Genomic DNA, 11,765 nt, shown 5'->3' with positions numbered 1-11,765 from the left:
CACAGGATTAGGTAACTTGTTTATGTTTTGAAGCCTATCATCTGCATGGGCTCTTAGTGCTATGGCACAGCAGGAGGTGTTCAGGCACCTTCCTAAATGAACCTTAGCAATCCTCCACGGTGTAAGAGCCAAGGGATTGGGCATTACTGAAAAACTGCAGCTGACATTTTTCACATCCAGTACAGTTCCAAGGCTGGTACCCTGTTTTATTCTGAAATAAGCCCACTGACAGAAACATCCACATGCCAGATCAAGGCAAGCATTTGCCTGCATACACAGCCAGAGGATCTGGCTGCTGTGGGATGCTTTCTATCTTCACTAACCTCATCCATGGCTTGCATACTGTGGTCAAATACATTTGCTTTGTCATAAGTATTCACAATTTCTTTCCCCTCTTTATCATGTTTTTTACCAGGTGAGAAATGGAAGACAGGAACACTACTGCCTTTTCCCTTCTGTATGATGGTGGCTAACATGCTATAGGTGACTCTAGAAAGAAACAAAATCATTAATAATGTTAGGCCAGATAATCTTACAGGATATTTTATTGTCAGCACGAAACTAGATACCATGCTAAAAGGTAGTAGAGTGGAATTAAAATCAATGGTGTGCAATGTGAGTTATTGAACACTTCTGCAGAAATCTTAACTCTAATTAAATGCAAGCTGAATTCAACATCTGTTGCACACTTAACATTACTACCTTTGAACTTTCCAGTAAATGCAGAACTAAAATGCAATTGCATGCACTATTCAATAAAACAAAAAACCAAAATGTATCATAAATAAGTATTTTATAACTTTATTAAACTCAAGACATGACAATATTCAAAATACAAAGTGAATTATTTTTTATTCAATACTGTACACAATGCAGAAATATCAGTGCATTTCTATAGCATGTATTTCACCTTCATTTAGTTTGTACTAAAACAAATAAAAAGTAAGCTTAAAATAGCTCAAACATCTCATTCAGCAGTTTAAACTGTAAACACCTTGTTTACTTCTGTTAGGAGGAACACATTCATCTTCTATACCCCTGTTAATGAGCACCCTTTCTCTTGTGCTTATCTGTAAGAGGATAAATGTAACCAAACTGAGCACAAGAAACTGCTAAGGTGGCACCTCAGTGAACTTCAGTGAATGGCTGAGGCACAGTGAGGAAAAATTAAACAGCAAGAAGCAGCATCTGAAGCAGCAAGAGATGGACTGACACTGTTCATAAATGGAATCATGTTTTTTCCTCATATCCTCCTCCTCCTCCCCTAAAATACTGAACAGAAACCAGAACACAAGACCAGCTTGTGCTGTGTTTCTGTATTTAATACAGTCATAATTTCAGACTCTAGGTGAGCACATAGTTGTTACTGCCTACCTAATAGCAACCCTGTGGCTGCTCAGGACACATTCACACATTTCTAGGATCCAGCAGGAAAAGAGCAGCAGCAGAGGCTTAGCAATAGCTGGTCCAAGTCTCTTCTAGGAAAAACTGCAAAATTCAGCCAAATGTGTCTAGCAACTGAATTCACAAAATCTAACTCACTTTAAAAGTCTATTAGCATCAAATTAATTTTAAGATAGATTAATTTTTCAAAATGGACTTCCAATATGCCTGCCAAGTCTTGAAGTGGGTATCATATCTCACATTTACCTTCTTATAAGACATATCCTAGTAAAAGAGGACAGTCTGTTCTCAGTAGAATTACTGTGTAAAAGAAATTTTGGAAAATAGCTATTACAAAAACTGTACTGCATTACTTGGTCTGTTGTCTGCTTTATAAGTGACTCTTAAGCAAAGATCGATTTTTTAAAAATTTTTTGAATAATTTTGACTACCAAACATGTTCATCTAGGTAGCATACAACTGGCCAACTATGACTACTATCCCTCCATGTTTCTGTGGAATCTTTGTAGGTTTTCAGCTTACATACCAAGACAGGAAAAGTCTCAAGAAACATATTGAATATATGCAGCATAAGAGGACTTTACCATCCACTTTTCCGTTCTCAGAGGACAAACTGCTCCTACTTCATTATCTGTGAACCATAAGAACTTTGTAACATGATAAAGTTCAGCTCCATCCCAAGCAACTGAGCTGAGACTGTGCTCCCAGACACTAAGGGGAAACCACATAGGACAGGTGTTTTCGTTTCAGGGGACCACCTATGTCCATTCTGGGTTTTGAGTCCAGCTTTACTGGGGCTGAGGTGGCTGTGCAGTCACCAGACCAGGACTGAACCTCAGCGTTAGAGCTCCTCTCCTCTGCTTCTCTGAAGAATTTCTCATACTTGTCCAAATACGGAGGTCTCTCTGGTAGCAGATAGTAGTGCGTTGAACTGGCCTTCTTACCATTTTCAATAATTGGAAGAATGCAAGGGACCCTGTTGGAAGATCCTTCACTGTTTTGTCTTTGTAGAGCTTTGCTGCTGACATACTTAGGATCAGGTGCAAAGCTCTGGGTGGGGGGCATAACCCCATTGAGGTATGATGGGAGGCTTTTGGGACTGGGGGTGCGGGAATTGCTGCGTGACAAAGGTTCTCGAGGGGGCACTTTGGGAGGCCTGTCTTCATCACTGTACGCACTGGAAGCCACTTCTGCTGACCACCTTCTGTAGTCTGGTTTGAGAGCCCGTGGGGGTATGGGAACCCTTGGTGGAATCTCTGGTTTGTCTTCATCAGAAGTTGGAGACGACCTGTTTAAGTGTCCAGTTAGTCTTACTATGGGTTTATTGAGAGATCCAGCTGGCCCGGAATGGGACCTTCGCAGGCGTCGATGCAGCTGCTGTGGGGGAGGATAAATACTGGATATGTACACATTTAGGCTTTGGGTAGGGTTGGCATCTTCTGGTTTTGGTCCTGTTGGAGCATCGAAATACGCATAGTTGATTTGTCCACAGCCCCTAAAGCTCCGACGGCTTGGAGCACTGGATTTAAAAGGAGGAAGTTCATAATCTTCTAACAAAAAGTCAGTATCTGAGCTAGTCAGGAATTCTACCTCTTTGTCAACCTCATCTGGAGTAAAGTCTTCAGATATAGGCAGAGGGGGTAGTGGCCTGCAGCTGCGATCATTAGAAGATGCAGACAGAAATTGAATTGGTCCATTTTTTATTGGCATGTGAGGAGGAGTTTCTTCAGAAACACAGCCCATGGTTAATGACAGTTTACTAAAGCCAGGAACGAGATGGTCGTCGTACCTTGAAATTGGCTGCTCGTTTTTGGGACTTACAGGAGGTGGACTGGATTTCTGAGATGGGACTTGGATGCAACTTCCAGCAACGTGGTCATTCATGGAAGCCTGGTTGGAAGAGTGCCCTAAAAAGGTGAGAAATTCTTAGAGACACTTTTCTAAGTAACACTCCAGCACATGACACTGCATATATAATTCCTTCTAATGCAACAGTAAGTAATGTCTACTTAATGTCTCCAGGTAGTGAAATGCAGGTATTACAGATCACATCTGGTCGTGGATTTATGCCTTAGTTAAGACAGTAGCAAATTATCTTATTGTTTTAGACCAGTGCTCCAGTTAAATGAGGTCGTTCAAGAGACCCCAAGCATAAACAAGAGAGCTACAAAGATCCCAGCGAAAGACTAGAACGAGTAATTTTTTTAACAAATATTTTTTTCCATCAGAGGTGTAACGGCAGCTCAGAGGCCTCCTGTGCACAAGGCGAAGGGGAGGTGTGTGAGTTTTTGTTGAACCGTGTTGTTTAGAAGCGCTTGTGTCGGCTGGGGCGGAAGAGGCGCAGTTGGCTGAGCGGCCAGCAGGGGGCAGCGCGGCCCGGCCGGGCCAGCGAGGCCCGCGGGGCTTTGGGAGACAAAGCCCGGGCGCTTCTAACGCGGCCGCGGCAGGCTCTGGACTTACCGACGGACGGCACACGGTGCTCGGGCGATGGGTTCAAGTTGTATGTCACTGCTATAGGGTCCACATTAAAGAAAGCACTAAAAAAAAAAAAAAAAAGGGTAAAAAAAAAAAGCCTTCACTGTAAATGAACCATAGGTCGGTACTGGCACAAGTATTTGTAGCACTCATTTCATAGGCTTGAAGATGGAATAGAGAAATTTTAGCCTCACTCACTTTTCGAATCCACTGTGGGTACCCCAGCAGGTTTTCAGACTGCCCATGCCTTGACTGGTGTGAAGAAATCCGGTTTTTAAGGGGACTCTCATCTCCTGAGCAGCAACTCCTGCAGTTGACATCGTGCAGTGTTCTCTGAGGATGTCTCACAACCCTTGATATCCAGGACTTGGCAGGTTTCCTGCAGTTTTCATTCCCTTCAAGAGGGAGGACACAAATTTCAGAAATGCAAACCTGATGTTATTCCATGTCTCATCTGAAATTTCAGTATTCAAGGAATTAAATAGCTCCGTAGAAAGGCCTCCTGTGCCAATACTTCCCAATGGAAAAACTTGACCAGGCTTTTTGTTTTGAGTCTGATTGTAAAATTAAAGTACAAAACAGGTAAGTTCTCTTAAAGAACTACACTGCATAGAAATAAAAGGAAAAATATGTTAAGGTATTGATATATGGCAGTTGTGTATCCCACAATTTCAGTTCTTGAACATAAACTACTAGTAACTCATGCAAAAAAAGGTTTTTTAAAATTTTTTCTACAACAATCTAACCTTCCAGTAGCTGCCTTCAGTTCTATCTTTCTGCTAAAGATTTTAGCATCCAGTGTAACCAACATGTAACAGCCTACTCTGCTGTGAAGTATTATCTTCCACAGCCTTTGCTCTAATAAACAGAATTATTGACTACTCGAATTAGAATTCTAAAACTTCTTTTACATAAAACAGTAACTATTTTTAACTAACTTAAACATACTTTAAAACAGCCTCAAGTCTTCTAGCTATTTCAAACCAATTTGTAATCTAGTGATTTGAAATAATCTCAGCTGACACTGCTGCGCTGCATTCAAATCTATTTTGAATGTATGAAGAATGCTTTATCTTGCCCATTTATGGCAGAAAAAATATGTTGGCAATTGCTTTATATTGAGTAAGTAATCAGTCTACGAACAAATTGACTCACAGGACTTTGTTTAGGAAATTCATCAGGGAGGGGAAGGGGAAATGTAAAATTAGTCAGCATTCTGAAGGCAGGAGAAATTAAGTCTAAGACTATAAAAAATATGTTCTCTGGGTTTCTGCTTCATCTACACAAATATCCTACATTCAGCAAGGGCAATACGGTCTGTTTAAAAAACAGACAAAAAACCTACCAAACCAAACCCCACGCGAAACAGTTTAATTTGTATCTCTCTTGGGAATCAATACTATGAGCATATAATATTAATGTGAATTTGTCTATACCCCTCCACCAAAACAATTCCATCTAAAGAAAAGTCAACCAACAACTGAGGGCTGGCTATATCAGGGCTCAGCAAACAAGGCAAGAAAATCCCTTCACAGTGTAGTACTGCAAGAAAATGCAGTACAGACACAGGTAGTAGCTTATGCTCATGGTAAATCTGCTCAAAACCAGGCATTCTAGGCAGATATGTAATCTTCCTTTTTCTTTAGGATCCATTATGCTTGTCTGCAGTGTGAGGGATGGGCCAACTCCTCAGGACTAAGGACAGTAAAGCAGGTGCCCAAGGATTAGTTTGCAATCCAGTATCACTATTTGCAATTTAGAAACAATTGTTTGAGAAAGAACAACTCTGCTGCGCTCCTTCAATTTTGAATTGGTCCAGTATTGATCACCTTAGGAAAAGAGTAGCTTCTGCCTGTATGTATGTTTATGGTGTGAGACCTAATCCCATTCTCTTCAGGAGTGTGATGGTTTTCTCAATCCTGACTGTCTGTGTCAACAGAAGTGGGGTGGCTTTACTCACTGCCAGATATCCAGTATATTTTAGGCAGGCATTTCAGAGTAACTCTAGCCAGGAGACTTTAATAGAAGTGAATGAGGGCTAAACCAGTGTTCTATGTAATGCAGCACAGTCCTGCTTCATTCAGCCCTCCTGAATTTAGTAAAGACCATCCTCTTCAGACAACCTCCTTAAAAAGCTAGCTTAACCCTTGAAATTTTTGCATAACACAGTTCAGTTGGACCCTTCCCAGTAACAGGAACTGCAGATATTTAATAGCAAAATTAAATAAAAACACAGAGCCCCAGGAAGCAATAACATAGTCCTGTAAGTGCAAGCAGAACCACTGTCTTCAGGGGAGCAAACACTGGAGATACCCATTTGTCAAAATGACTTAAGCATTTATTAATGACTTAAACATACAGTGCACACATAGCACCAATTCTAAAATTACTCCATATCAACATAATTTCCAAATAAAACATCCATCTTGTCAGCTCATGCTGTATTGAACAGTGATGGGGTTTTTTTGTGCCTCACGGATCCTATCCTATTAGCAACAAATCTACAAAAGAAAGAAAATTAATTAAGAGAGCTTAAGGTTAATGCCTGCTATCCATTTCAATATTTCTGAAGTCAAATGCAAGTCACAAGTTAAAAAACGCAGGTACAGAACACTGATTAGTCAGCAAATGATTGTACTCCACCTCAGTGTATGTACAAGATCTGACAGGACCATGAGACATTGATTATGATATAAAAAATGAGGGGGGGGACAACTGCTGTAGTTTGAGAGCACATTTAACGTGCTAGTTGTGATAACATACAACCCTTGCAGGGCTTGTTAAGAAGCCCAACCTCCACCAAATCCCACGCCTAAACCACTACTAGTAATTACTGTGTCAGCTTTCTGAATGCTGGCTAAATCTCAGCTCTCAAGACTGATAGTTGCACAATCACCTCTCTGAAATCTCTCTGGAATGCTAAGCTCAACATCTGAAACAGACTTAAATATTTACATACTCTAGGAAAAGGTAATTTTCACTTGTTTCAATCAATTTGAAAAATAAAGCACAATTTATATAGCCATAAAGCTTGCTTCATTCATCAATGACCTCTTTGCAAATTCACAGGTGATTTGCCTTGACATTTCAGAGAGTTATGAAACTGTCCTCTGTGCCTTAAGCTAGGATATCAAGAGAGGTAGTGCCTTCACTAAGCCACCTAGTTACTTTTTCAGTGGAGTCTATAGAAATGGTGCTTGTATTTTAAACCATGCATAAGCTTGTTTGAAGACAGTAGCTTAAGAGGGAGACACGAGAACAGTAATTGAAAACAAAGTTTGCATTTTAGCAGCATGCTCTCCCTAAAGCTGAGTAGTATATATTATATTCTAGTAATTGCTATTTAAAAAATTACAAAAGCCATGAAGATATAAACATCAACAGTTTTCACTGTTACCTGCTGTCCCAATTCTGCCTCCTTTAAAGTTTAAGGATCTAAACTTAGCCATAAATAACATCAAACTATATTTGCTAAAGAAAATGGACACTATGCAGTAATGAAGTGTTCTTGATCTCCCATTTGTGTGCTGCTCATTTGCACAGAATGGGCTTTCAGTTACTCTGCTTGTCTGACCTACTTATGCAGTTTATGGCATTTAGGAATTTTGAAGCACTTTTGAAGATGTTACAGTTTGTGTTATTCAAGAGAAATGGAGTACAAACTAAAAGTATGGCTAGTAATTTCTACAGGGCATTTACAAGCCAAGGCAATTCAAAAATTTGCTGGTGCATTAGGAAGCTACTGACACCCTTCCCTCTAAGGCATGGTAACAGTGCAAAGGAGGTGCCTGTAATCACCCAGGTCTGCTTGTATTAACAAATATCACTAATAGCAAGGACTGGGGAGGAGACTGATTTTTAAAATTTTTTTTACAAAGCCAAATATACCTTCAGACTTCAAGGATGGCTATGTGTAAGCTGAAAATAGTCAAGTGTATCCATAAACAGTAGCACATCTACATAGTGAGAACTGTGGAAAGATTTCTGTGTAAGCTGAATTACGGCAAATATCCCAAACGATACATATTAATAAATACTTGTGTTATAACAACAGTAATCCTCTGTTTAGAAACTAAGAAGCATTTGCATATATATTTAGCTCAACCTATTACCTATCACCGATCACACAGAGAATCTTATTACTCTGTTCCCAGTTCTCCCAGCCCCAGTGAAACCAAGTATTTGAGGCAAGTCAAGTTCATAACAAAGAAAACCTTTCTGGTATGCACACTAGACCAAAGCATGCTCTAGAATGTTTCACTTGATGGGTATGGAATACAACAGCTTGCTGTGCAGATTTCTGAGCGGGTTTTATAAAGGCAGCACTCTTGGCAAGGAGCTTGTATGGTTCTTGTAAGAAATGGGAAAGAGGGGAAGGAAAAAAAGACCTGCTTACCCCTTCTGGGAGGGGAAGAAACGTGTCTCCCTTAAATCCACAACCTATTTTTGCTCACCTTGCCACCACGTTATCTTTAACAAATCTCAGAAGCAATTCACAGGAGGAGGGGCACATTTTTGCACTACAAGTCATCTACTCCAGCTAGCTGTTCCTTATTTGACAATGTGATGTAATTTCCTTTTTCTCCTCTGACTTTCTATTTAACATAAGTACCTGAGATAGAGCCACCCCTTTTCATATTTAAATATTTCAGACTTCCAAGTATTGGACTTTAAAAAACTAAATGCTGTTAATATACTTTCTGGAACTCCAAATACTTTTTAAAAATGTTTAAAATTCTGTTTTTCTGGTTTTTATCCCTCAAGTACTTCTGCCTGTGCAGCTAGATGAATGCTGAGCAACCAACACTTAGCAGAAACAGCCTCATGAGAAGGTTAGTTTAAATCTATTCACTTGATAAATAATTAGATCTCCTTTACTATGCACCAAACCTCCACAGTGCAGTTGAGTATTCCTGAGTCACAGGCCAAAGCATGCTCAGATACAGGCCTCAGAAGGTATTTCCATTTATAGGAATTATATTCTTTACAGTTATTGTATAAATTAATTACATTCTTAACTTTGAGCTATTTTTCTACAACATTCTGCCAACCAGAAGTTGACCACTCTGTGGTAAAGAATTTAAGACTATAATCACTAAACAGTCAAATCATGGGTGTTTGCAAATAAAACTAATCCTATGGGTATACAACAGACAAATCAACTGAACAGCAGACAAACTCTGCATTTAGGTTGTCAGCTATTTGGAATATATTCAAAGAACCACAGTTCATCAAGGAGTTTAAGTTCAGTTAAAATTTGGGCTACCATTTCACAGCCCTACACAGCAAATGGGAGTAACCTGTAAATTGCCAGTAGAAAACTAATAATTAAATAGCAAGACAATTGCCTTGCCTCTGCTTGTCAGATTTCAGATGCATGCTTAAGGTATGGTACTTCACCCTCCTGAAAATTTTAATGTGAATATAGACAGCTTACATTCAGGAAATAAAAATTCCTTTCTAGCTGACTCAGACTCATAACCATAGTGTTAGACACACTGTGATAAGTTGTAAGTCTCTTTTCTACTACAGAGAACTAGAACTGTTTTTCTCTCAAATAAGTTCTGTACTGCAGAGCACGGCACACAAAGGGCTTCACCAAAAACATATGTCCACCAACTCAACAGGTAGGTTTATATTAAAAAAAAATCCAGAAAATTATCCCATATAGGTAAATTACTAAGGAAAGACAGCTAAGTTGGTACATAAAGTAAACTGAGTGAATAATACAGGCGAATTGAGCAGTTTAACAGATTGTAAGTGCAATTCACAAATGCACTGGTGGTGCAGAGGCATCCTTCACTTGCCATTCCAGTACAACAAAGATTCGGGTATTCCCAAAATGACCATGACACCTGGCCCCCAGAGCCTTTCCCATCCAGTTCATGTGTACAGAGGTGCTCTTATCTTTGGATCAAGCACGATACATTTCTTGCAATACTGCACCGGGCCCTTGGTCAGTGCTCCAGTGACGGGAGAACCCTGAAGTCCGAGTCCCCTGCTCGCTCTGCTGTCACAGGCTCCGCTGCCAATACTGAAGGATACAGCCATGTCTCCAGATTTAACCACCACAGACTGGCTATTTCAGAAAATCGAGGATAAGTACGTAATGAGGTATTAAGTCACAAAGAAATGTTTATTCTAAATTAAGCCGGCCTAAATTAGAGTGCGAAGCGCAGAGCCTGAGCCCACAGTGCGGTCTCTTGTTTACTCACAGGAGCAGCTCGGAAGGAGGGAGAGAGCACTGATACTGTTTCGGCTCGGCAAGAAAACGCGTGGCACGCCACGTTGATTTTCAAGAATGTGGCTGCGGGCTCCGCTGACCCCGGGCGGGTCCCGTCCCACTTACAGGGACTCCCGCCGCAGCGAGCGGGGCGGGTGTCGCCCCGAGATCCCCCGCCGGCCCCGGGGGGAGCGGAGCCGCAGCGGGTCCGGCCCTGCTCCCCCCCGCCCCCTCAGCGCAACAGCACAGAACGCGCTCCCGGCTCCTCCCGGCGCGCCGCCGGCCCTGGCGCCCGCCGGCGGGGGCCGCGCCGCGGCTCCGAGCCCCGGGCTCGGCCGACCCCGGCGCCGCGGCCCGACCGACTCGCGTGTGCCGCCCGATCCGCCGCCCCCCGCTTCCCTCCCCAGCGGCGCGGCGCGGCGCGGCCCGGCGCAGCAGGGACGGGACGGCCCCGAGCCGCGGGCGGCCCCGGTGCGCCGGGCGGGCCCGGGGGCCGCCATGGCCGCGAGGGGCGCGGGCGGTGCCCGGGAGGCGCCGCCGGGGCCGTCACTCACCCCGACAGTGTCGCGCAGCTCCGCGCGGCCGCCGGCGCCACACGCATGCGCCGCCGCAGCGCCGCTCACTGCCGCGGCGCGCGCCGGCCGCCGCTCTTATCCGGGGGGGCGGGACCGCGCGCGGCCCCGCCCCGCCCCGCGCGCCGCGTTCGTCACGGGAGGCCCTGAAGGGGGCGGGGGCGCGCGCGCGCCCGTGAGGGCGGTGCGGCGGCTTCCGGTTCCGCCGGGCGCGGGGGCCGCGGCGCTTCCCGGCGAGGGCCTGGGCGCAGGCGGTGCCGCCGCTGCCGCTGCCGCTGCTCCGCGCCCGCCGGCGGGGACGGCCCCCGGGGCGCCCTCTAGGCGGTGCCGCCTCCGCCTTGGCAGCCCCTTCCGCCCCGGCCTGCGGGACCGGCCGCCTCCGGGCTCGGGGAGAGCGGCGTTCGCCAGGCGGGGGTGAAGAACCGCGGCGAGCTGAGGAGCTCGCGCTCGGCCGCTCCCAGCGGCGGGGAGGCGGCGCCCGCCCGGGGGATGCTGAGGCGGTGGCGCTCGGCTGTGCAGCGCTCGGCGTCCTGCGCTGTCCCTCTGTTCAGCTTTCCCTGGCCCCTCAGGGCAGCTGCCTGCTGCTCCCCTTCTTCTGTCCCCGCGTTCCCGTTTCCTGCGGCGGCAGTGACTCGCTCTGTTCCCACCCCGGCCTGTCGCGGTGCCGTCCCCGCCGCTGTCAGGGCACCTCACCGCCCATCTCTGCGGGGAGTGTCCCCCCGCCTGCCCGGGGCTCGGACCGTCCCCGCCGGCAGCAGGGAGCGCTCGCTCTCCCGGCGCGGCTCCCGAGGGGCGCGGGGCCCGGCCCGGCAGGGAGGTAAGGCGGCCGTAGCTGCCCGTGTTTCTCCCCGTCGGTGCCTCATGGTTTTCTCTCGCAAGCGGGTCCGGGCGGTGAGGTGGGGCCAGGCCTTGCCCACGCGTGTGGTGACCGAGTATTTTGCAGTCGCGGGGAATCCCTGTCCTTTAATATTACCGTAAGGAGAGAAAACACCGAACCTTTCACTGTTGTAGGAATTGCTCTCGTGTCAGTTTTCTTGAAATAGACATATTTGTGTTGAAATAAATCCATCTTCTTGTGTAATGATTTATTT

General features: G+C 45.0%; 1 protein-coding gene across 1 annotated transcript; it reads right to left on the bottom strand.

The window, feature by feature from the left end:
* Positions 1-776: 776 nt before the first annotated feature.
* ERRFI1 (ERBB receptor feedback inhibitor 1) lies at positions 777-10,804 on the bottom strand. Its single transcript, XM_068171462.1, has 4 exons — positions 10,657-10,804; positions 4,078-4,274; positions 3,865-3,941; positions 777-3,311 (listed from the first exon to the last, which is right to left on the bottom strand). Exons 2-4 carry the CDS (start codon positions 4,197-4,199, stop codon positions 2,116-2,118), a joined length of 1,395 nt encoding a protein of 464 aa, XP_068027563.1. The 5' UTR covers positions 4,200-4,274; positions 10,657-10,804; the 3' UTR covers positions 777-2,115.
* Positions 10,805-11,765: the final 961 nt, after the last annotated feature.

This window comes from Anomalospiza imberbis, chromosome 23 (assembly GCF_031753505.1).
Source record: "Anomalospiza imberbis isolate Cuckoo-Finch-1a 21T00152 chromosome 23, ASM3175350v1, whole genome shotgun sequence".
Classification (NCBI taxonomy): domain Eukaryota; kingdom Metazoa; phylum Chordata; class Aves; order Passeriformes; family Viduidae; genus Anomalospiza; species Anomalospiza imberbis.
Note: the sequence above shows the minus strand (reverse complement) of the source record. Positions and strands in the feature narration are given on the sequence as shown.